At 47.7% G+C, this 22,882-nt stretch overlaps 1 protein-coding gene across 1 annotated transcript in view; it reads left to right on the top strand.

Moving 5' to 3' along the window:
* The window catches only part of Slc6a11 (solute carrier family 6 member 11), a 115,967-nt gene extending 113,572 nt beyond the window's left edge, over positions 1 to 2,395 (top strand). Inside the window, exon 14 of the mRNA XM_028863961.2 lies at positions 51 to 2,395. Within this exon, the coding sequence (XP_028719794.1) occupies positions 51 to 203 (153 nt within the window). The 3' untranslated portion in view covers positions 204 to 2,395. The remainder of the gene's footprint in view (positions 1 to 50) is intronic.
* The last annotated feature ends 20,487 nt before the right edge of the window (positions 2,396 to 22,882 follow it).

Here is a 22,882-nt window from a genome sequence, read left to right as displayed (position 1 = left end):
TGGGCCCCGGCACCGTTGCTCACACAGCCTTCTCCTCTCCAACCATCTAGAAATTACAGAAGTTGACAGTCCCCAGCGCTGATCTGAAAATGCGGGGCAAGCTTGGGGCCAGCCCACGGACGGTGACCGTTAATGACTGTGAGGCCAAGGTCAAGGGCGACGGTACCATCTCTGCCATCACAGAGAAGGAGACGCACTTCTGAGTCCCACCAGCCGCTCGGATCCTTCTCCCCCGTTCCTTCCCTGCTTGTAAATGAATCCTGAACCTTGTACTTCACCTAATGTTAGGGGCTTGCTCATCTGCACAGGACTATTAACAAGTTAACTCCCAGCCGGCCACTGTGTGCCCTGGACCCTCGCCTCCCTCCCGTGATCATGGGCATATCCACCTTACCAAGATAATTCTGTACAGTGACTAGCAGATCCTGGCCTAGGGTGGCTCAACCCACGTTTTCTAGAGTCCTTGTATTATACGGTCAACTTTTATGCTGTGGGCGAGTGGAGTGAGGGAGCAGAGCCCATCCGCCTCTGGTTTTCAGTCATTCCTGACCTTGTCTCGGACCTTCTCTGCCCACCCTCCTCTGTACCCTAGGGAGAGTTGGTTCTGTTTTGTTGTTTTCTTTGGGTCTTCCCCTTTTCCAATGACAGGACCTTCCACATGTCAAAGTTGCAAGACAGTGAAGAAAACATCCCACCATCCACAGGGCTCCTGAGTAATCAGGAGTTCATGACTGTCCCATCCAGTGACTGCGGCTACTTCCTTCCCTCCCTGAACCTCGGTTTGGGTTCTCCATCTCCCAGATTGAGGGAGGGGATAGAATGGAGTCTTCCCCTTGAAGTGGGGAAAGATTCCCTGCCTCACTGCCTGGCAGGGCTGCTTTGACCTTGACCTGCAGAGACTTGCAGGCCTCTTCTCCATCCTTCTTTGCTATGACCCTCCCCCAAGCCCAACCTTATCTTAAGTCAAACCTGTCACAAACCATATTGGGGAAGTGTGTTTCCCTAACAACTGGAGTTTTAGTATAGCCCTGATCCCTGGAGACTAGCACATCCCCAGCCCCTGTGACAGGGGGTCCCATCATCTCTTCAACCTTCTTGGCCATCAGTCTGTCCCTCCTTCCTTGGTAGGGATGGACAGAGACCAACCACCTCTTCTTGCAGCTGCCTGGCCAAGATCTATGGCCATCCCTGCAGGGGAGCTAGTGAGGCCCAGGGCTGGATTCCACCCGCGGGCCCCTTCCTTACACCACCCCTCCTTCCCTCTTGTCCCCCGCCCTCTTCTCTACCTCCCTGCCACTCCCGCACATCCTGTGGGCAGACATCTTCTGGAGCCATTCCACCTGCCCAGGTGTGAGGAGCCTTCACTCACACTTACCAGAGGGAGGAACTGGGCATCCATCCCTCAGGCTCTTCCTTGGAAATGGAGAGCAGACGTGGTCCCCAGGAGGAGGCTGGCACTGTGCCCTCCCGCCTGGCTCAGACCTCTTGGACTGACCTCTCTCTTCCTCATCTGCTGGTTTTTCCAGCTGTATTGTCTGCCCAGCTATTGGGGGATGGGAGGTGGGAGGGGGGCATCCTTTCTCTCTTCCTGTAATTGCCTAGATTCATCTGTTGGAAAGGTGATATTTCTTCACACTAAGGCTCCCGTGTCCTGTCAAAGACCCGAATGCTCTATTTCCCCAAAGCTTCTGGACTCTGAGCTGTTCTGCCCAGCCGCACCCCCAACCCCCTCCCCTGCCTCCACCTAAAGCCTGAGATGGCTGAGCCAAATGCCCAGCACTCCCCAGCTAATTGTACACTTGTCCAGGGCATGCCCCTGACCCAGCTGCTCACAAACAGGCCACATATTCCTTCTGGGAAGGCCAACATCATACTGAAGATGACCTGTGGAGCTGGTCCTCAACTGCTGTCCCCCACCACCCCTGAGGAGGGAGGCTGCCCACTGCTGCTATTGCTCCTCACCACCAACTCCCTCATGGACAGACAGACAGATCCCTAATGTCTGTCATCACAGACACACGTGTTGTACATGTGGCCCTTAACACTTGACACTCATAACATTACTCATGGGGCAGGGTAGAGGGAGGCTTGTGGTTGGGGGTTGTTTTTTTGTCTTGTCTTGTTTTGTAATTTCATACTAGTATTTGGGTAACTGTAGGGAGGAGGGGAGGGTAAGAGGGAGCAAGGGGACATGTCTTTGTGTCAACTTTTTTGATATTCTTTAGAAATGATACAATATATCCTTTCTGAGATATTTACAGTATTATTAAAAATGAAAAGGGTTGGACGGTTTTGCATAACAAACTTTTTATTGGCAACCCAAAGAGCACAAGATTGTCTGTCTGCTCCTTTTAAAAAAAATTAAAAGATGTGGATCGACTCCCACGTGGCTGTTCCCAGCAGGCGGTCTTTATTGGGTTCCCTCCCGTCTTCTGGTATCCACAGGATGCACCTTCATCACCATCTTAGTTCTGTAATTAAAGGCTGTGATCTCCGCTCAGCATTACAGACCAGACTATGTGGGGAGAGGTGGTATTTCAGGCCCCGCCTCCTTGGATGCCTTTGCCGGTCCTGCAGTCACTGTACTATGTACAGTACATGGCAGCTGCTTTACAGAGGCTTCCTGTGAACTGAATGTCCAACAGATCTCTCTCTTTAATTCACACAACCACCTGTCCATTTTACAGATAAGGAAAACCGAAGCACAGAGAAATCAAGTGACTTGCCTCCCAGTCACACAGCTTAGAAACAACAAAATCTGCCCCTTGTCCCCCTCCTTGCAGAGTCAGATGAGTCTCTGAACTCAGGGCTCTTCTGTCGCTGACAGCCTGAATATTCGCTTAATCAGGCGTCAGCAGCAAGTCAGTAAGAGGCTGCTGTAAAAATGTGTGTCTCCTTCCTTCTCAAGAAACTTGAGCTGCAGACCTTCGAACCTACATGATTTAAGAATTAATTTGCCTGGCACACACCAGCAGGCAGCTGTGTGTGCTAGTGACCCCTGCTGGCCAAGTGTGGCTCTGCAGCCTAGCTCTGTGAGACACTACCAATAACCAGAAATTGGGAGGAAAGGTCTGAAAGCGAAGTCAAAGACCCAAGAAGTTTCCTGTGGGTGGTGGAGGGGTCCAATCATCAGAGCAAGTGATCTGCTGACATTTAGTCTCATCAGATCCTTCCACGCACCCAGTAGGCCTTCTCTGCACACCTCAAATGTTCCTGTTCTTAGTCAAAAAGAGCGGTGTCCACAGCCTTCTGGATGGGGATTACCCGTGGAGGAGCTGCCTCCCTGGCCCCTCTCCAGCAGGACTGTGCTGTGCAATTAGTGAGTCTGCCCACTTTCTTAGGCTGCACTCACCTCTGCCATCTTAGCGGTGTAGCCATGAGACCAAAGAGAACATGCTGCTAGCCCACACTTCCCCAGGGGTCCCATGTAGACTTTCTTGCAGCCCCAGGGTGGAGCAAAACTGTTATTAGACAGGTGAGTCATCAGTTCAGCCACTCATCACTCAGCCGGGAGAGGGGAGCCTTTCCCTTCCCTGTTGAGAAAGGGCTGCCCTGTAGGGAACCTTAGAGGCCCAGTCAAGTTCACACATGAAAATGACCTTTGGGAGCTCCAGAAAACTGCCACAGCCACCAGAGCCACTGGATCACCCAAGAGCATGCTGGGTCATCAAAAAAAGCATATAGATGGCAGAAGTTGAAACTTACTCGGTAACATGATGCATCTCTCAAAGACTCACATTCCCCCAAATGATGGAAGGCCACTAGAACTTATTGGGAGGGATGGGGACATTGGAGGCTGCCAAGAGACACTGAAGGCAGGAGATGTCACTGGGACATGTGCCCCCCATCCTCAAGACCTGAAAAGAGACATCGGTGTTTCCTGATGGAGGGTTGAATCATTGAGTCATGAGGGAGGGAGGGAGGGAGCATTGGGAGTGGGAGGGACAAGTGACAGGCGCCTGTGGGAGGGGCAGGAGACTCTGGGAATAGGAGTGGCTGGAGGCCAGCAGAGTTTGAAAAGTCAGGGTTCAGGGGCATTACTGGGTATTGTAGCCATCCACAGGGCCCTCAGAAAGACATGTGCAGGATGTGGCCTTAAGGAAGGGGAGGAATGGGGAGATCCCTCCCCTTATTGCCCTCCCATCCCTTCTAGGGCAGGTGCCAGCAAACCAGCCACTAGGGGGGCGCCACTACTAACTTCAGGCCGTGCAGGTGAGGCCTGGAGCTGGGACCTGCACCAGAGACTGAATGGACTATGGGGATGTCCCAAGATCTTATCTAGGAACCCACTTGCAGGGGTTGGAGATTTAGCTCAGTGGTAGAGCGCTTGCCTAGGCAAGCGCAAGGCCCTGGGTTCGTTCCTTAGCTCTGAAAAAAGAAAGAGAGAGAGAGACAGAGAGAGAGAGAGACAGAGAGAGAGAGAGAGAGAGAGAGAGAGAGAGAGAGAGAGAGAGAGAAAGGCTACCCTTGGTTAAAAAAAAAAAAGTATAATTCATCCTCCTCTGGCTCCACCCCACCTTGACAGCAGTCACCTTCTCCCCTGACTGTGTGACCTTGGGCGAGTGACTTTACTTGTCTCGTTCAGTTTCCAGAACTACGCAAAAGGGCTGAGTGCAGGTGTCTGATCCACCTCGAGTCCTTCTAGTCGATGGTCTTCAGAAGGACCTGGTTGCTGTCACAGACCTGGTTTCCTCATTCCCGAGTGTGCTATGCCTTGGACAACGTCACGGTGCCCCTCTGGACAAAGCTCATGCAGACCTTAGCTATCCGGCATTTGTTTTATAACAGGAAGGGCAAATGATGAAAATCTGCTGATAGAACTCTGGGCAGGTTGTGGGGGGATGACTATGGTAGTGAGGAGCAGGCTGAGGGGCCCAGGATGGCCTGTGGTTCTCTTCACACTGCACCACACACTAGCCTTGCCACACACCTGCTGGCCGGCCCTACTCCATCTGCCCTGAAGTCAGGCCCCCATCCCATCTGGACCAGGAAGTTAACAGAAGAACCACAGAGGAAGGACTGGGGTGCGGGTGGAGCGGGATACGGAATAAGGATGATGAAAGTTTCTGGGGAGGAGATTTAGGTCAATTTCTCTTTTTTGCTTTCTTTTTTGTACCATCTAATTATTATTTTTTTTTCTAAACAAAGCTCATCTATTGCTTTTTTATTCCAAACCACGAAATCAATGACGCTATTTTTAAAAATCCTCCCTTGGCCACTGAGAAGTTGGTTACAAATGCACATTCTGAGGAAAAGAAAAAAAATGATAGACATGTGGTTAGAGGAGCCGGCAAGAGGAAGCAGAGAGAGAAAGCCAGGAGGGAGGCTGCCCACCCTCACCAAACTCATCAGCCAGGAGTTCAGCTCCGCCCTGACGCTGGGGAACTAGCAACTGAGCGGGACCTGGGCTTTGTGCCACAGCAGGACCCCTCCTCTGGCGATGGCATTTATGGGCATTGTAGCTGTTTCTAGATTGTGGCTTCCCACAGCTGATGAAGAGAGGGAAGAAACCCTTATCAATGGCTTGCCCAGTCCTGATGACCTTCCTGTCTCATCTTCAAACGAAGCCAACATTCCCCCATCCCAGTACCCACTGAGTATGGGATCACTAGTCCAGTGAATGGAAGGGTAAACTGAGGTTTGGGCCTGCACCACTGACTGCCCTGCAGTCATGTTCTCTTATGTGTTTTTCCAGTTCATTTCTCAGGTGAATTCAACCCTTGCAGTCTCTGCCTCCACCCAGTCTGTTCCTCTCCATCTCAGATCCACCATCCAGCTGCTACCCACATTCAACAAATATCAGTTTTGTGCCCATTGTGTTACACAGCTTCATCCGGTTAGACAGGGACAGGACCATGGACATCACACAAGGTACAATAAAGAGAGGGGTAGAAGCAAGTGATTGGCATGAGACTCAAGTGGGGAAGAGGCATAGGAAGGCCAAAGGGCATGGAAGGGGTTAAGCATGGGGGTGGGGCTAGAATCTAAATAGGTCATCCGGGGAGGGTCTTCTTGAGAAGGTGAGGGAGACAGCATCATGACCATATAGGAAAGAACATTACTGGAAGAGTAAGCAACATATGCAAAGGCCCTGTGGTAGAAACTTGTATATAGTATTCCCAGGATTACAAGGCCAGAGCAGCCAAAGCAAAGTGCTTAGGGGACAGTGGTGAGTGACAAGCTGAGAGAGGTGGTGGGTAGAGAGGGGAGGCCTATCAGAATAGTGTAAATGTGAAATGAGGGAGCCTGGAACTATGGGAAGGTTGAGCAGAAAAAGTACAAGTTCTGATTTCTGTTTGTGATTTGTATGTATTAATTAATTTATTTTTATTTACTTTATTTATTTGCTTTTATATGTGTATGTAATGGGGGGCACATGTGTGCCCCAGTGTGTGTGTGTGTGTGTGTGTGTGTGTGTGTGTGTGTGTTTAGATCAGAGGGCAACTTGTAGGAGCTGGTTCTCTCTTTCCTGATTCTGAGGATCAAACTCAGATCTTCAGACTTGGTGGCAAATGCCTTTACCTGCTGAACGATCTCATAGGCTCTGGCTAATGTTTAAGTACAACCTTCCAGCTACTATGTGTGTGGGGGTGGGGGGCAGGCAGGGCTCAGGTAAGGTGGCTGCTAGAACCAGAAAAGGGGGAAAAAAGGATGGAGTCAGCGTGGGAGCTGTGGAGGGAACACAGATTCTGGGTGTGGTTTGGAAGTGGACTAAGATCTCTTGGTGTTTGGGAGTGAGACATCTAAGATGGTCATTTGGGGTAGGGGTGGCTGAGCCGTTCTCAGGCCTCACAGCCCACAGGGAGCACGCCTTCTTGATGGCACAAGCTAGACCTTAGGTGGTCAGTAGCCAGTGACTTCACACACAATGGCTGGAGTCAAACTCTTGAGCCAATCCCCTCACCTCTTGGGGCCTCACTCTGCCACATCTGCAATCTGGAAACTGCTGTTCTCAGGCCTCAGTTTCTCAAGGCCTAGGTGTCCCATTAACATGGTCTCCTAGAGACGGAGGGGCTCCAGTACAGGTGTCAGACAGACAGGATCCTGCCCTAGCTAAATGACCTTGGACCAGACACCCACCTCTTCCATCTCCATCAGATCCTCTGCAAAAGGGAACCCACTTCCCACAAGGCAGCTGTCCATGCTCCCAGCACACAGTAGGGCCTCCACCAAGGTGCAGAAGAAGAACATGGACTCTGCCGTGGTGCAGCTGGACCCACGTTCCCATACCCACTCCTGGCCAGGGCAGCTGCAGCCCCAATGGGGGCATTTTTATCTCCAAGACTGCAGCAGGCTCCACAGCAGCACTGTGGCTCGGCTGAGTCCCTGCGTGTGTGGGCAAAGCTGCTGTTCCCGAGGATCTAAAATTGCTTCCCTCTGATTGCTGCTATACAAGCCGAGACGCTGCTCGCTTCCCCTATCCAGTTGGGTCTATTTCAAGAACACATTGATGAGCGCTGATTGAGCCTTGATTACTGCAAGCCGAGCAAGCGAGCCAGCGCTCGGGCCAGCCCCCTCCCCAGCCTCAGTGGGATGTGCTGGCTCCCACTCTGCCACCGTAGCCCACTGCCACCCGAGGGCCACCTGAAGAAGCAAGGAAGGGACATAGTATAGAGTATAGGGCACCTCACCCACATCTACCTCCTAAGATACCTTATCAGCTCGCCTCTCTCCAGAACCACTCCCCCTCTGCCATAGCCTCTGGATTCCAGAGCAGGAGCATGGGGAACAGAGTGAGAGATTTGCATGTTGAGTTTTTAAGACCTGGGGAGCTATTGGCCAGGGGAAAAGGATCTTCTATCCACCGTCTCTGTCACACACACACATGTGCAGCCACACTCGTCCACGCACATGTCTGACTGTGCTTGAGGCCACCTGGCTCATTGGGCTGGACCTTAAACATCTCTCCTTCCTTCTGCTGAACACTGGCACAGACCTCAAGTACATGGTCACTTTTGTGTGTGCACACGTGAATGCACATGTTCCTGTGTTGGACGGGGGTACATGAGTATAATCATGCATGCATGTATGTGTGTGGAAGCTACAGATCAACCTCTTCCTTCGTTGCTCTCTATCCAGTCTTTGGGACCGGTCTCTCACTAGGACCGAGATCCACCTGTTTCCACCTCCCATTGCTGGACCCCAGGAGCACACTACCACACACAATCAAAGCACTCCACAGCGCTTTACTGACTGAGCAGTCTCCCCAGAGTCAGGTTTTCAGATACATTTGTGCCCACTTTGCAGGTGACGACACGGAGGCTGGTGGAGCTGGTTTGGGGTTGCCCTGAACCTAGATCTTTGGTGGGTGTGCTAGTTCTTGGCAAACCCTGGGGCATGATTTTAAAAGCAGCCTCTGGCTCTTTCCTTAGCGATCTGGTGTCAACAGGTCTTGGCTGTGGCCAGGCCTGCATTGTAAGGTACTATCTGGGTGACAGGGTGGCATGGGGGGGGGGCAATTACTGGCCCCTTCTCCTGCTCGGCAGGGTCTGTGGCTCGGGGGACACACAGACACCCTCTCTCCTCCCCATCTCCTTGCCCCGTCCCCTTCCCTCCTTTCCTCTTCAGCAGTTCACATCCTTCCCAGCCCTCTCTCTCCCTCTGTCCACTCCCCATAGTCTTCCCCCCCCCCCATCCAACCCTCTTCCTCTTGGCAGCCCTCCCTCCCTCCCATCTGCTTGCCAGACCCAAGAGGGCTGCAAGGGCAGACCCTGTGGGGGTGTGCCGCAGACACCTGCAGTTCAGCTCCACCTGGGGACAGGAGGCACACCACAGTCCTAGGCTGTGACCCAGGCTTTTCAGAACCCCTAACACCCCTGTACTATCTTGAGGAAGGAGAGAGGGACACCAAGGAGCCCTCCCCTAATATCCTGAAACAGAACATAGTGGCCAAGAGCCCAGGGTAACCCTCATCAGCCTGACCCCTTTCTACTGTGTAACCACCATGTTTTCTTTCTTCCTCCTGCTACACGGGCCCCACGTCTGACACCTTGCTCTCCCTCGAATTTCTACCCCAGGTATGGAGCTGCTGGCTTTCTGTGCGTTAGGGTACACTTACACACATGTACGCATGCACACATGCATGCACACGCACATACCCATGAATGCACACACACACACACACACACACACACACACACACACACACTAAATTTCTCAAGTAGGAACCTGGGAGATGCGCTGTAAAGTTCAGGGTCTGGTGTCACACAGGAGGCCTGGGTTACAGATCTTGACTCTGATCCATTCTGGCTGTGTAACGTTGGACAGGTCACCCAGCCTCAGTTCCTTCTTCCCAGGGTTAAATATTTAAGGAGTGAGTGAAAGCATACAAAGTGCTTAATTTCCAGCCGAAACCCAGTTTTCATGTCAGGGACTAGCCTTGCACCAGATCTCAACCTAGGGGTATAGAGTGGACTTCTGAACCATCCCTCTTGTTTTTAGGTGGGTCCTTGGTGGGAGAGGGGGCTCCAAGGTCAATGCTCTCAGGAACCTCTGGATCTATTATTCTCACAACCTTCCCCATTCATAAGCCTGGCAAGATACACAGTGCCCCGCTGCACACAGAAACCAGTGGTCAGAAGCCAGACCGGACCTTACTGCACTCCAGCAAGGCCGGCACAACCCCCTCACTTCCTGGCTCTGGGCTTCAGGTCTGTGGTTGGCACACTGTCTCTAAAGCCCATGCCTGGGATGTGGGATTCAGGCAGGAGGTTTACACAGATCCTGGGATTCTGCAGACCCCTACCCTGTTCTTCTGTTGCTAGGCAACAGCTGCTCATTGCTGAGGGTACCAGCGGAGGATGAGCTGAGGGAGGCTGCAGCAGCTGGCTCTGTTCTTCACTAAGAGGCCTGGGGAAGCGATCCCCAAGTCAGACACAGCAAGAATCACAGTCCCTCTGATAAGTAGAGACTTGCCCAAGATCACCAGAGCCATGAGTGAACACGTCCTAACTCGGCCGTGTCAGAGCTGACAGACTCCCGGGAGAACCTCATTAGGACTTTCAATTCCTGAGCCCAGGAAGACGTTGCTACACTTGTAGTGGAGCAGAACCCACACGGCTGTGTGGTTGCAGACAAACCCCTTCACCCTTCTGAGCCTGCTCCACTGAGTAGGAATGGTTTGATGTCAGCATGTCCTTCCCTGAAGTAAAGTGTGTGTGTGTGTGTGTGTGTGTGTGTGTGTGTGTGTGTGTGTGTGTGTGTGTGTGTGTAGCCCTCCTAGACACTAGGCATAGAGTGCATGGGCAATGGTTTTATCTGTGAGGCTTCTCAGATGCAGAATTCACAAGGCTCTTGATAGGATGAAGAAGAAAAGGGAAAATATGTGGGTGAAGGGTGGGATCGAGCTAGAGGATAGATAATTGCCTAACAACAGCTGGGGTCTGCTGCTGATTGTAGGGAGGGTTGAAGTCAGCAATTTTCTCTTCCCCTCAACTTCCTTCCCTTTCATTTCCCTGACGCAGACCCTAGACCAGCTCCAGCAGAACTAACAAGGGCTCCCCCTGCATACACATACCCCATTTGTGAGTGTTGGCTTAGCCCCACAAAACAAGGGGACTCAAGGCCCTGGAGCCAGACTTACCTGGCCTCAGGTACCCTATGCAGAGTACCTGGAGCACCATCTTGCCTCTACTCTAGACACTGACCCTGCAGGGTTCCCCTGCATGTCTACCCTCATCAGTACCTACAGTAAACCAAGGCTCTCTAGAGGCAGGACCTCAGCTTGGAGACTCTGTCCAGCCAAAAGGTGCTCCCCCAAAGTGCCCAGAGCTAGTCTCAGGGGGACTGCTGTGAGTGCATGGGTAAACAGCAGAAAGGAATGGATACACCATGGCCTGGTGCTGTGTGGGTCACCGGAAGGTGGACCGAGGACACCCAGTAACGAACCTAATCATTACTGGATTCCACCTAAGGAGCCCTTCCCTGACTCCACAGCCTAGGAAGTGGGGAATCCTCAGCCATCACCATCCCCAGCCTCAGTTTCCTTGTCTGTCAAGTTGGAAGCTGAAAGCAGATGTCCAAGGCCTCACACCTCAGTGACTGTGAACATGACCTGATTCGCCAAGAATGGGTATGGAAGCCCCTGATATGAGCATGGGGCCAGAGACAGCTCTAAACTTCTTGGGTCCCACTGGAGACTTGCTAGAGACAGGTCCTCTGCCTGGGTCAGAAGGATGCTGTGGCATTTTCTGACCTGTGTCATAGGAGATGAGTGTGGAGGGGCTGCCAGGAGGAGGGTGGTGTGAGAGAACTTACCACAGACTCTGCCTGAAGAGGAAGTTGGGATGTAGAATGTGTGCAAGAATTGGTATATGTGTTCATGTTAGATGTATATATACATGTGCACACATATGTATATATACATTTGCACAGGCATGCATGAACACATATGATGGACATGTTTGCTATGTATGTACATACTGATTTTTCTGCGCAGTCTTGGGTCACCTTCTGGCCATGAAATCTTGCTGTAGGATGTCTTTCTGTATGCTGTGAATATGTGTTGCTCCTACTGGCTAATAAATAAGCTGCTTTGGCCTATGGCAAGGCAGCTTAGAGGCAGGCAGGAATACAAACAGATATACAGAGAGAAGAAAGGAAAGGAGAGGAGAGGAGAGGAGAGGAGAGGAGAGAGAGAGAGAGAGAGAGAGAGAGAGAGAGAGAGAGAGAGAGAGAGAGATGCCAGTAGACCTGTAATGCTATGGCCATGTGGCAAAACATAGACAAATAGAAATGGGTTAATTTAAGATGAAAGAGCTAGCTAGCAAGAAGCCTGCCATAGACCATGCAGTTTGTAAATAATACTAAGCCTCTGAATGATTATTTTATAAGTGGCTTCAGGACCACAAGGTCAGGCAGAACCACAGGGCCAGGAGGGGAACGGGGGCCGGGGGACTGAAGAAATCTTCTGGCTACAAAATCTTTCTTTCCATTGTCTTGTTTTCCCCATGGAAAGTGGAAGGTGTTGTCATTCCCAGCCCAGCTAAAGAATGGGTGCTTCATAGTGAACCCGAGAACCAGGCCTCTGAGGGGACCTAGGAACAATGCAAGTACCTGGGGGTGGCAGCAGCTGGGCGCTCAGGAGCAGAGATGCCAGGTGCCAGCCATGGTTGATTCCCCAGGTCCAGGGCTTCAGCAAACTTGTCCAGTCTGCAAAGAGGGCCTGCGGCTTTACCGGATGCACCAGGGGCACCTCATAGCCTGACCTTGGGCAGCTCTATCCTCAGCCTCTCTCTCTCCGGCTTCTTGGACAAAGGCCTTTCAGCGTGTGTGTGTGTGTGTGTGTGTGTGTGTGTGTGTGTGTGTGTGTGTCTGGCTGTGGTTGGGGTCTATCACCAGGACCACCATCTATCACTTCTCTACAGTCTATTCAAGCTGTCACCACTAGACTGTCCCTTTCCATCATCCATGTCAAAGGCCCCAGCAATGGTAAGTGTGCCAGGATGGGCATGAGGACCCAGCAGGAAGCATGGGTTTGAGATCATTTCAAACTCTCCAGCAACTCACAGAACACAATCTCGTGAAGGGCCCATTCACTCAGCCACCACACTACAAACCAGCCTCTGGCCCTCTGGAGTTCAAGCACACAGATCGGCAAGGCAGACACGATGAGCCCATTGATGTGTGCAGGGAGCCATGACAGGGAGGTGTCTTGGGACTGAAGTAGTGAAGCTGGGCTGGGTACTCCCAGGAGGTGGCCACAGCTGCTGAGCCCCATCTTCCTGGAGGAAGGGCAGAGGCAGACCAAGCCCTGCTGGAGCACAGCAAGGCCATGGAGAGCGAGAGTGGGCTGTGGGGATGAGGGAGAAAGGGTGCTATGGACATCTAGCAGACACTCGGGATCTGAGCAGGAGGGAACATCAAGGAGAAGCTGGTTTCAGCCTTGGACAACAGGACGGTCCAGCAACGCATCCAAGAGTCAGAACGCAGCAGACTGCCAATGTCGCCAAGCTCCCAGGAGGGTGGTGTAGGGAGACCATGACCAGAAATCCTGGCCCCAGGGCTGAATCTCTCAGATAGCTGTGGGAATGTCTCCTTCTTCCTCCCTAAGCACATGGCACAGCCAGGCTGTCATCTCTAGAGTGTTCTTCAAGGTGCCTGGGGTCTCCAGGACACAATCATTCCGTTGGGTTTCAGTACGTCTACCATTCTGCCCCCAGCCTGGGGAATACATCACCACCTCCTCCAAGGTCAGAAAGACTCCTAACCCCATTTCTAAGGATCCCTCCCCTGGAATTCACCTTCCACCTTCAGAATGTGGCTTCTTAAAAGAAGGCTTCCACTAGAAACCTAAAAAAAAAAAAAAAAAAAAAAAAATCCTGGCTGATCAGCCACTGGTTCAGATCTTCCAGGGAATTCCTCATCTCTGAGGAGCTTCTTTAGTCTGGGGACCATCACTTCAGAAGAAATTGAGCCTCTCTCTAAGACAAAGAGAACCAGGTCCCAGAAGCAGAAAGTTTGGATTTAGAGTCCTGAAGACTCACTGTGTGACCTTGGCCAAGTCCCTTAAGTTCTCTGAACCTTGTATTTTGTGGGGATATTGAATGTAACTCCAACCCCTTTGGCTATTGCAAGAGAGAACAGGTTCCTGATCATAGCAAGTATTTAACCAATGGCAGGTGTGCTGTCATTGTCTTGGAGGTATTTAACCAATGGCAGGTGTGCTGTCATTGTCTTGGAGATATGTAACCAATGGCAGGTGTGCTGTCATTGTCTTGGAGGTATGTAACCAATAGCAGGTGTGCTGTCATTGTCTTGGAGGTATGTAACCAATGGCAGGTGTGCTGTCTCTGTCTTGGAGGTATTTAACCAATGGCGGGTGTGCTATCATTGTCTTGGAGGTATGTAACCTGCTGCGGGCCGCAGGAATATATCCTAAGAACTCAGCTGGTTATGGCAAAGTCACTACCTGGAGGGATCAGGGAATTCCTCCAGAGGAAGCCAAATCCCAAGGAGTTTTTGGTGTTACTTGGCTTGTTATATATCAGCTGTCTTCTGTTATGAAAATCATGTGTGCCTTCATAGTTTTTCCAATTGACTTTCCCCTAAGAAGGACTAACAGTGTAGACTGATCACTCTCTGGACATACACATTCCAGGTATTTGGAGAACAGCCTCAGGAAAGGCTTTCTCTGGAATCAGATTATCTATCTCCCTTGGCCACTTTCAAGGACTACAGGTGGACTAACAATGGTAACAGCCCATGTGCAAGTCTCCTGACTTATGGTAAATTCCACAAGGGGACACCGCCTAGGAGAGGTGGACGTTAATATCTTTACACAGTTTAGCTCAGACCCTCCCTTTTATATACAGGACTTCCAGGGCACAAGAGGAGAAGAGAAAAGAGAATGGAAGAACTAGATGGGTAAAAACTTGAGAGGAACAAACTGAGATGGGGAAGAACTAGATTGAAGGGCTACAAGAGAGTACTAGAGGAACGAGATGGAAGAGGAGGAAGAGCCAGATAGGGAAGAACAAGATGAGGTAGAATGAGAAGAGGAGAGAGGAGATGGGAGAGGAGATGATATATATGGGAAGGAACAAGATGGATGAGAACCTAGAAGGGGCAGAACTAGATGAAGGAATTAAGATAGAACCTAGAGGGGATCACAGACAAGTGTAGAGAGAAATCAGGCTAAAGATGACTTAAATATGAGAACAGAATATAAGCTTGTAACCGACACAGAATAATAAAGTATATGGACTAAGGAGTTTCGTGTACATAGATTCATTTCTTCTCATCAAAGATTAATTATCAGCTGGTTGTAGATTCTTCCCGGACCCTGGGAGGGGACTATCGAGGGGCTGGACCCCCATATTCCCCGATACCTGGCGCCTGAACAGGGACTTGAACCCTGGACCAGACTATCTTAATCCCATAAGGCCTCCTAAAAAATGTATGGAAAGATTTAGGAGACCCCTAAAAGCTGCCAACCTTATGAAATTAACTTACCATCAGACTGTGATAAGCGTCAGAGATTTTAACCCCTCCCTTTTAAGGAGAAACCTGCCGTTACTTCATTCAGGGTCTTACAAGGAGGTAACACAATATTAGCACACCACAAGACCTCCTGAGAGCTTAAACTAGAGCTATGAAGTTCACTATGTACTCCATACCGTCAGCAGCGTCCTGCTACAAACAGCCTTTCTTGCTAAAATTAATTGAAATCCGAAGGCGAACTTGAGCTGTAAACTTCTAATTGTTAACTAGATGCTTGATCCAGCAGCCTTCATTTAAATAACTGTGCAAGTCTCACGGCCTGAGCCGGTTTAAAAACTAATGGCAACTTCTAACTCTCCTAAAAAAGTGTCCTTTTCTCTCTTTCCTTTTTCTGGGTTGACTATTTAAGTTCTTGGTAATTTATAAAAATTTTGGCCAAGTACAAGAACTTTAGTTAACCCATTTCAAAAAAAAACAGGTCCTGGTTAGGGGACGCCCTACTATGACCTGTATGGATTCATCAGACCCCCGAAGACGTTTGGGGGTCGAAATCCAAAACATCTGCCTTCTTCCCTCTGAACCTAACTATCTGCTATTTGCATCTCAGCTCACTTGGGCCTTTGAGTCGTCTCCACCCTTCTCCTCACCTTGTCATTCCCGGTGGCTATCTGGCTTGATACAGACTGGACAAACAGGCTGCAGCTGCTACAAAAAAAAAAAAAAAAAAAAAAAAAAAAAAAAAAAATTCCTCCTCCTTTGTTTTAGCCTGTAAATTTACTGTGCTTATCTCATTTCATGATACACCTTAAAGGATTTATTAAATTGTTGCTCTCCTCATATACTATATTTTTGAATAAGAGTTCCTGTTTCTATATTAAAAAAATTTCAGTACAAACTTAATATTTTTAAGGCTAAACTGATGGGTATAAAACCAAAGTTCTAAGCTTATAAGGGCAACTAACTTATAAATTGTTAAGAATACGTTTACTTTAATTAAAGATAATTAAGAAATAAAACTTATTGATTGATTGGCCAACCTAAACTGTAAACTGTTAAGGATAAGTTGTACTTAAGCTATAAGCTATTAGAGATAATTTTCAGAATACAAATTAAAACTTGATCATCATAAATGATCAAATTCTCTAATGTATACAAAATCATATTTATATACATGCTATGTATGCTAAATTTCATATAATCAATTCATTACTTAGCCCCCTAGCATTTAAAATGTTTAAGCTTTGGACAAAACTGCCATACCCCTTATTGCCAGGGTTTTGTCCAAACTATGCTTTGAGATAATTTAGATTATATTTCCATCTACCAGGTTTAAAGATGATTTGCCTTATTATCCAATTTTAAGTACAAGATAGTACACCTAACAGATTTCAAAAATGACCTTTTACTGTTCCTTTATAAAAAAAATTCACTTTACATTGGCTATTCTCACTTACTTCTCCTGACAAATTTAATACATAGATGCTTCTGGATATAAAGTTTTTATAGGGATATAAAGGTCTAGATATAGAAAATGTTTAGGAAAGTTAAAAAATAACTTACGATATATGAATTGCCAGTTATTAGGATAGATCAATGTAACACATAAACATCTAGATGTTATTAATGATACATAAATCTCAGTAATAACCTAGAGATACTGAGGATGTATGCCTAAGTTAGATCTATGGATAAATTTTTTATTGAGGTATGAGATATAAGCTTTAGGAATGGACTTATATGCCTTAATACAAGAGTCTGGACCTCCCCAGAAGGGACACTGGGGCTAAATATAGGCTCTAACTCCTCTGCTGTACAAGGTATAAAAATTGTCCCAGTAAAGGTTGATCCTGACTTTACTAAAGAAATTAAGATTATTGTACAACCCTCTACAAAAACAATTCAGATTCATGCAGGGCAGAGCCTAAGGGAGCTGCTGGTGTGAATTCCAGTGATATGGCCTTCTGGATTCAGGAAATTAAATATTCCAAACCAACTAAACACTTAAAATACAGGGGGAAAAATAATTGGCTTGCTAGACATAAGCACGGTTGTTTCTTATATTTCAGGAAATGATTTGCCAAGTACTTAAGATGACTATTACTCCTCCATCTCTTATAGGCCTAGGTCAACCTAATATTATTGCTAGCAACTCAAAAATATTAAGATGGTCAGATAGATAAAATTATGACATATTTTGCCCATGTCATCCACCACACACTATGGGAAAGAGACATACTGTAACAAATGGATATACCATTAATCTCTGCTATGAACTAATATCATCTCAAATGCATTAGATGGGTTTTAAACTTAAAGGAACTTAAGTAAACAAGCTCAAGGCATAATTGGGCCCTTTATTCCAGAAATCATACATGACAGACATAGCCTAAGGTATCAAAATGTATCCTAGGGGCCACTGTCCACTGTTGACTCTGTTACTTGTAAATCTGATGCTCCTATCTGGGTTAAGTAATGACCTTTAAATGCTGAGAGAATTGTAATTGCTACCTGTCTGGTGGAGGAAAAACTTAAATATTGGGCATATAAAGCCCCCCACCAGCCTTTAAATCACCCCGATATCTTTTTATTTAGAAATATCAGGATTATAGACTGTTACAAGACCTTAAGAAATTAAATATAATTTATTAAAGCCAAGGGGAACCTCATAGCCTGGCTTCCCATCTCCCACGGCCATCCCCAGAAACCAAAAAATAATTGCCATAGATGTACAAGATTGCTTCTTTACCATGCCTCCTCACCCTAAAGATTGTCAGCATTTCAAATACTTTGTTTGCCTACTAACCCTGCCATGATGGAGGCCAAAGCCGACATACAGAGCAGGAAATGCGAGTTCTGTTTATCCAGGACTCATTCTTCGAACAGAGTTCCTCATTTTATCCATACAGATTAACTTTCAGAACTAACTGTCAGTTATAGCTTCCTCACGGTCCCCCAACCTAATAATTATGTGTGTGTGTGTGTGTGTGTATCTTACAATAATTTTATTGCACAGATGATATCAAACTATGAAACTTATGAATCTATAGAATGGCAAATAACTCTACAGGATATACTGGCACCTTTTCTTATGTCTGTCCAACAATTACAAATTCTTTCCCTATGGAAGCTCACCATGAGGCTTACTTATGATTTATGGTTATGAAATAAGAAGTAATACACCATTTATTTTTACTGCTTTTCAATTTTAGGAATGCCTAGAACTCATATATAGACAATAGCCTTACTTATACTTCAAGAACTCTTAAGAATTGGCGCTTAGATTTTTCATATCTCCCACTACAGGCATTCCTTATTACTCCCAGGCCAAGTCACAAAGTTACACCTAAGCCTCTGTGATCTTCTCACTGGTATTTGAAAAAGTCCTGATGTTTTCATACTGTCAGGAGGAGGATATGCCTACATGTCTTCACAGGACATTGACCTGCCTTTATGAATCCTGGATCGCCTGGTCATGCCATATAATGGCAGCTGCAGGACAAAGGCGCTCTAAAGCTGCCAGACTGAATACAGACTGTTATTTACCTCTAGATTCTTAAATGTTGAGTGTTAAACATAAATAAATTGATACAATTCCAGATCCTTTTGATGAACTGTTCATCAATGATATAAAACTCATAGAAATATGATTAGAAATAATAATTCTCTTCTAAATGTATTTTATTAACTTTTGTCAAAAGATGAGACTTGAGAGATATATAAATGACACATTTCAGATTTCATTCTCTGGCTATCCTGATTCTGTTGAGACTCCAAGGATTCATATTTTTGTCTGACAAAATTTACCACTGTTATATTGCTAACATGTCTAAGCTTTTGTCCATTAAGAAGGTTCTTACAAGCTTCAGGAGATCAAAATTTGCCAACGCTCACAAACCAAGAAGGACTGGGAGGAATGCAACCTAACTACAGTTCTTATCTCCCACTTACACAATTTCTTTTTCTCCTCTGGGTGGGGGAGGAGCCTTCCCTCTCCCTGGCCTGGTATCCCCTTCTCTTATCTGCTAACCATGCATTTAATATCCCATAGGTACACCTAAGAGAAAAAGTTTCCTCTTTAAAACTCCTCATCTTTAAAACTCTTCGGCTGCATGTTCTACCATTAATACATAGATTTACTTCCAGCAGAAATTCTAACCATTTAAAGAGTTACAGGTTTTCATCCTCTGGACCACAGACATGCTGTCTAGCTGCAGGTCTGCACCCCACCCTCCAGCCCACACCGATGTGCTGTCTGGCCCATCTCTGCGTCACGCCCTCCAGCCCTCGAGACAGAAAATTCTGCTACATTGCCTGTCTCACAGAGCCTAAAACAGCCTGTGCTTTGTGGGTTTCCATTGCATCCCAGGCCTCAAGACCCCCAGCTTCGCCCCCATATCCGCAGGAAGTAACTATGAGAGATTTCTACAGCCCCCTTTGTCACGTACCCCTTTTTCTGAACTGAATTCTCTAGCCCAGCTGGACTGCCCTTAAAAAAATGCTCTATTATTAATTGTATAAGTTTTGCCCATGATCCTGAATTGTATGTATGTAAGTCTTGCCATTTATACCCTGACACAGGTTATTACTATTTTCTCATAGCTAGTGGTTTAACATTGCATCGATTACAAATTTAAACTAGGTAAGCTTCAGCTGCAGCCTTAGTCCCACAGGTGCTCATGACTCAAGTAACTTGTTAACTATACCTCCTTAAAATACAGGTTAGCCAAATTAATACCACTAACCAAAGATTAATAGATAGAGTTAATGTTCCAAACTAATCATTTCTTTTTGATAAGTCACAATCATATTATTCAGACACTTTTGACCATATTATGCCATACTAGCTAAGGACAGATTTTTATGATTAATCATCTGCTCCCTTTTGGAGACAGAGATATTCTAACTATATACAGCTATACCTATTAGATGGTTACACTAATCCTCAGCCTGCCATCTATATAGATTATTGATTATAAATATATATTATAGGTACAATATTGATTAAATATCAATGTTAATTAATCATTACTTATCATTTTTCAGAAATCCCCAAACTTAAGTTCACCTACATATTCACTGTCCTAGAAAAAGAAAATTTTTTTAACTAAACAAAAAAAGGGGAACTGCTGCGGGCCGCAGGAATATATCATAAGAACTCAGCTGGTTATGGCAAAGTCACTACCTGAAGGGATCAGGGAATTCCTCCAGAGGAAGCCAAATCCCAAGGAGTTTTTGGTGTTACTTGGCTTGTTATATATCAGCTGTCTTCTGTTATGAATATCATGTGTGCCTTCATAGTTTTTCCAATTGACTTTCCCCTAAGAAGGACTAACAGTGTAGACTGATCACTCTCTGGACATACACATTCCAGGTATTTGGAGAACAGCCTCAGGAAAGGCTTTCTCTGGAATCAGATTATCTATCTCCCTTGGCCACTTTCAAGGACTACAGGTGGACTAACAATGGTAACAGCCCATGTGCAAGTCTCCTGACTTATGGTAAATTCCACAAGGGACACCGCCTAGGAGAGGTGGACGTTAATAGCTTTACACAATTTAGCTCAGACCCTCCCTTTTATATACCGGGACTTCCAGGTCACAAGAGGATAAGAGAAAAGAGAATGGAAGAACTAGATGGGTAAGAACTTGAGAGGAACAAACTGAGATGGGGAAGAACTAGATTGAAGGGCTACAAGAGAGTACTAGAGGAACGAGATGGAAGAGGAGGAAGAGCCAGATAGGGAAGAACAAGATGAGGTAGAATGAGAAGAGGAGAGAGGAGATGGGAGAGGAGATGATATATATGGGAAGGAACAAGATGGATGAGAACCTAGAAGGGGCAGAACTAGATGAAGGAATTAAGATAGAACCTAGAGGGGATCGCAGACAAGTGCAGAGAGAAATCAGGCTAAAGATGACTTAAATATGAGAACAGAATATAAGCTTGTAACCGACACAGAATAATAAAGTATATGGACTAAGGAGTTTCGTGTACATAGATTCATTTCTTCTCATCAAAGATTAATTATCAGCTGGTTGTAGATTCTTCCCGGACCCTGGGAGGGGACTATCGAGGGGCTGGACCCCCATAGTCCTCGATAGTAACCAATGGCAGGTGTGCTGTCATTGTCTTGGAGGTATGTAACCAATGGCAGGTGTGCTGTCATTGTCTTGGAGATATTTTAACCAATAGCAGGTGTGCTGTCATTGTCTTGGAGGTATGTCCTTCTGAGCATTTAAATAACAACAACAAAACACTGGCTTGTCATTGGCCCCTCACTATCCCCAGTGGCTGGCAGAGTGGCTCCTTGTCCCTGCTCAGACAGGCATGCTGGAATCTCTCCGGCAGGTCTCTTTGTCACAGCTGAGGAGACCAGGCACGTGCTTCCCCGCTAGCAGAGGCAGAAAGAGACAGGACTGCCGCTGTCCTCAGCTCCTCTGTGAGAGGGGATGGGACATACAAGCCCCGCAACCAGGTCCGTGTGGGAAGTGGGAGGAGCCTGAGGAAGACTCAGACAGGGCAGGAGCCCCAAAGTGGGTCATCACTGCCCTGGACGCCAACCCACTTCCAGTCCCTGCTGCCCACAGGCCTGCGGCCACAGGATGTCATCTCGAATTCTCTCTGCCCCTGCTTGCCCCGTTTATTCTGAGGTCTCTTGCCAGTGTGGGCGGAGGGAGTTTGGTGAGGCCTGTGGGGCTGCAGAGAAAGCCATTACAGCACACCCCTGTTTGAGCAGACTTATTCCCCACCCCCATCCTGACTTCATTTGGTGTAGGGACTACAAGTGACGGAGACATAGTGCAGGGTAAGATAAAAAGCAGGTTTGGGGGGAGCAGGACATGTCCTGCCACTCTGGGTTGTGTGGCTTCTGGACTGACTTCATTTCTTCTGAGCCTGTCTCCTTGTTCACAATATGGGCTATTAGGAAGTCTATAAAGACTTTCACCTGTGCTTGCCGAGGGCCCCTAGAAACTGCCATGTTTTTCTGGGTAATTGCTTCAGAGTCATCCAGACCTCCCTAGGATCCTGGCTCTGGTCCTCCTAGATGTGTGACTGAGGCACAAGTGACTGGACTTCTCATCTAAGAGAGAGAGAGAGGGAGGGAGACTCACCTTCTGGGCCTACTGGTCCTCAGCACTTGTAGGGTTATCGTGAAGCATCATGGGAGAGCTCTCAGACATTGATCGCCATTAGGACAGCATGGGAAGTCACCCACTGTGTATCAGCTGAGCGCTGGAGTGACTGCAGGCCCTGGGGGTTAACAGGGAAGACACTTCTTGGGCTCCAGACTCCAGGAGTGCTTACCAACAGGGGACAGACAACACCATGATAGGTCAGAACTGAACTCCGTGCAGGGACCCTGCAGCCTGGCTCAGTCCAGTCATTCTGTCCCTGAGGGGTCTGAAAGAGGGTACTAGACCCTGAGTCCCCCAAGCTGGGGAGGCTGTCAGGTGCTCCTGTGTGAGCATCTGAGAACACCCTGCACCTGCCAGGCACCCTAGCCTGGATACCATCCTGAGAGAGTGGCATGTATGTGTGTAGTTACCTGTGCATTTGTATGGAGGCTAGAGGCTGGCAATGGCTGTCTTCCTGACTGCTCTCCACCTTGTATCCCTTATGACACAGGCTCTCATTTGAACCAAGGGCTTGCTGATTCAAGTAGTCTAGCTGGCTGGCTTGCTCTGAGGATCCCTGGTCTTTGCCATGCCCGCCTACCGTTTACATGGGTGCTAGGGATCCAGACTCTGGTCCTTACTCACATTGTACAGCAAGCACTTTACTACTGAGCCATCTTCCTGGACCCACTTGATAGACAAGACAGTGGAGAGAAGATAGAATTCGTGGAGTCGCTGAAGCTCAAGGCCCAGGTCTGTTACCCACAAACTTGAGAAAGGGACCTGAGGTCTCCACATCTTGGTCTCATCACCTCCAAAGTAGAATA

The sequence above is a fragment of the Peromyscus leucopus genome, chromosome 3 (assembly GCF_004664715.2).
Source record: "Peromyscus leucopus breed LL Stock chromosome 3, UCI_PerLeu_2.1, whole genome shotgun sequence".
NCBI classification, from domain to species: domain Eukaryota; kingdom Metazoa; phylum Chordata; class Mammalia; order Rodentia; family Cricetidae; genus Peromyscus; species Peromyscus leucopus.
The sequence above is the reverse complement of the archived record's forward strand: the minus strand, read 5'-3'. Positions and strand labels throughout refer to the sequence as shown.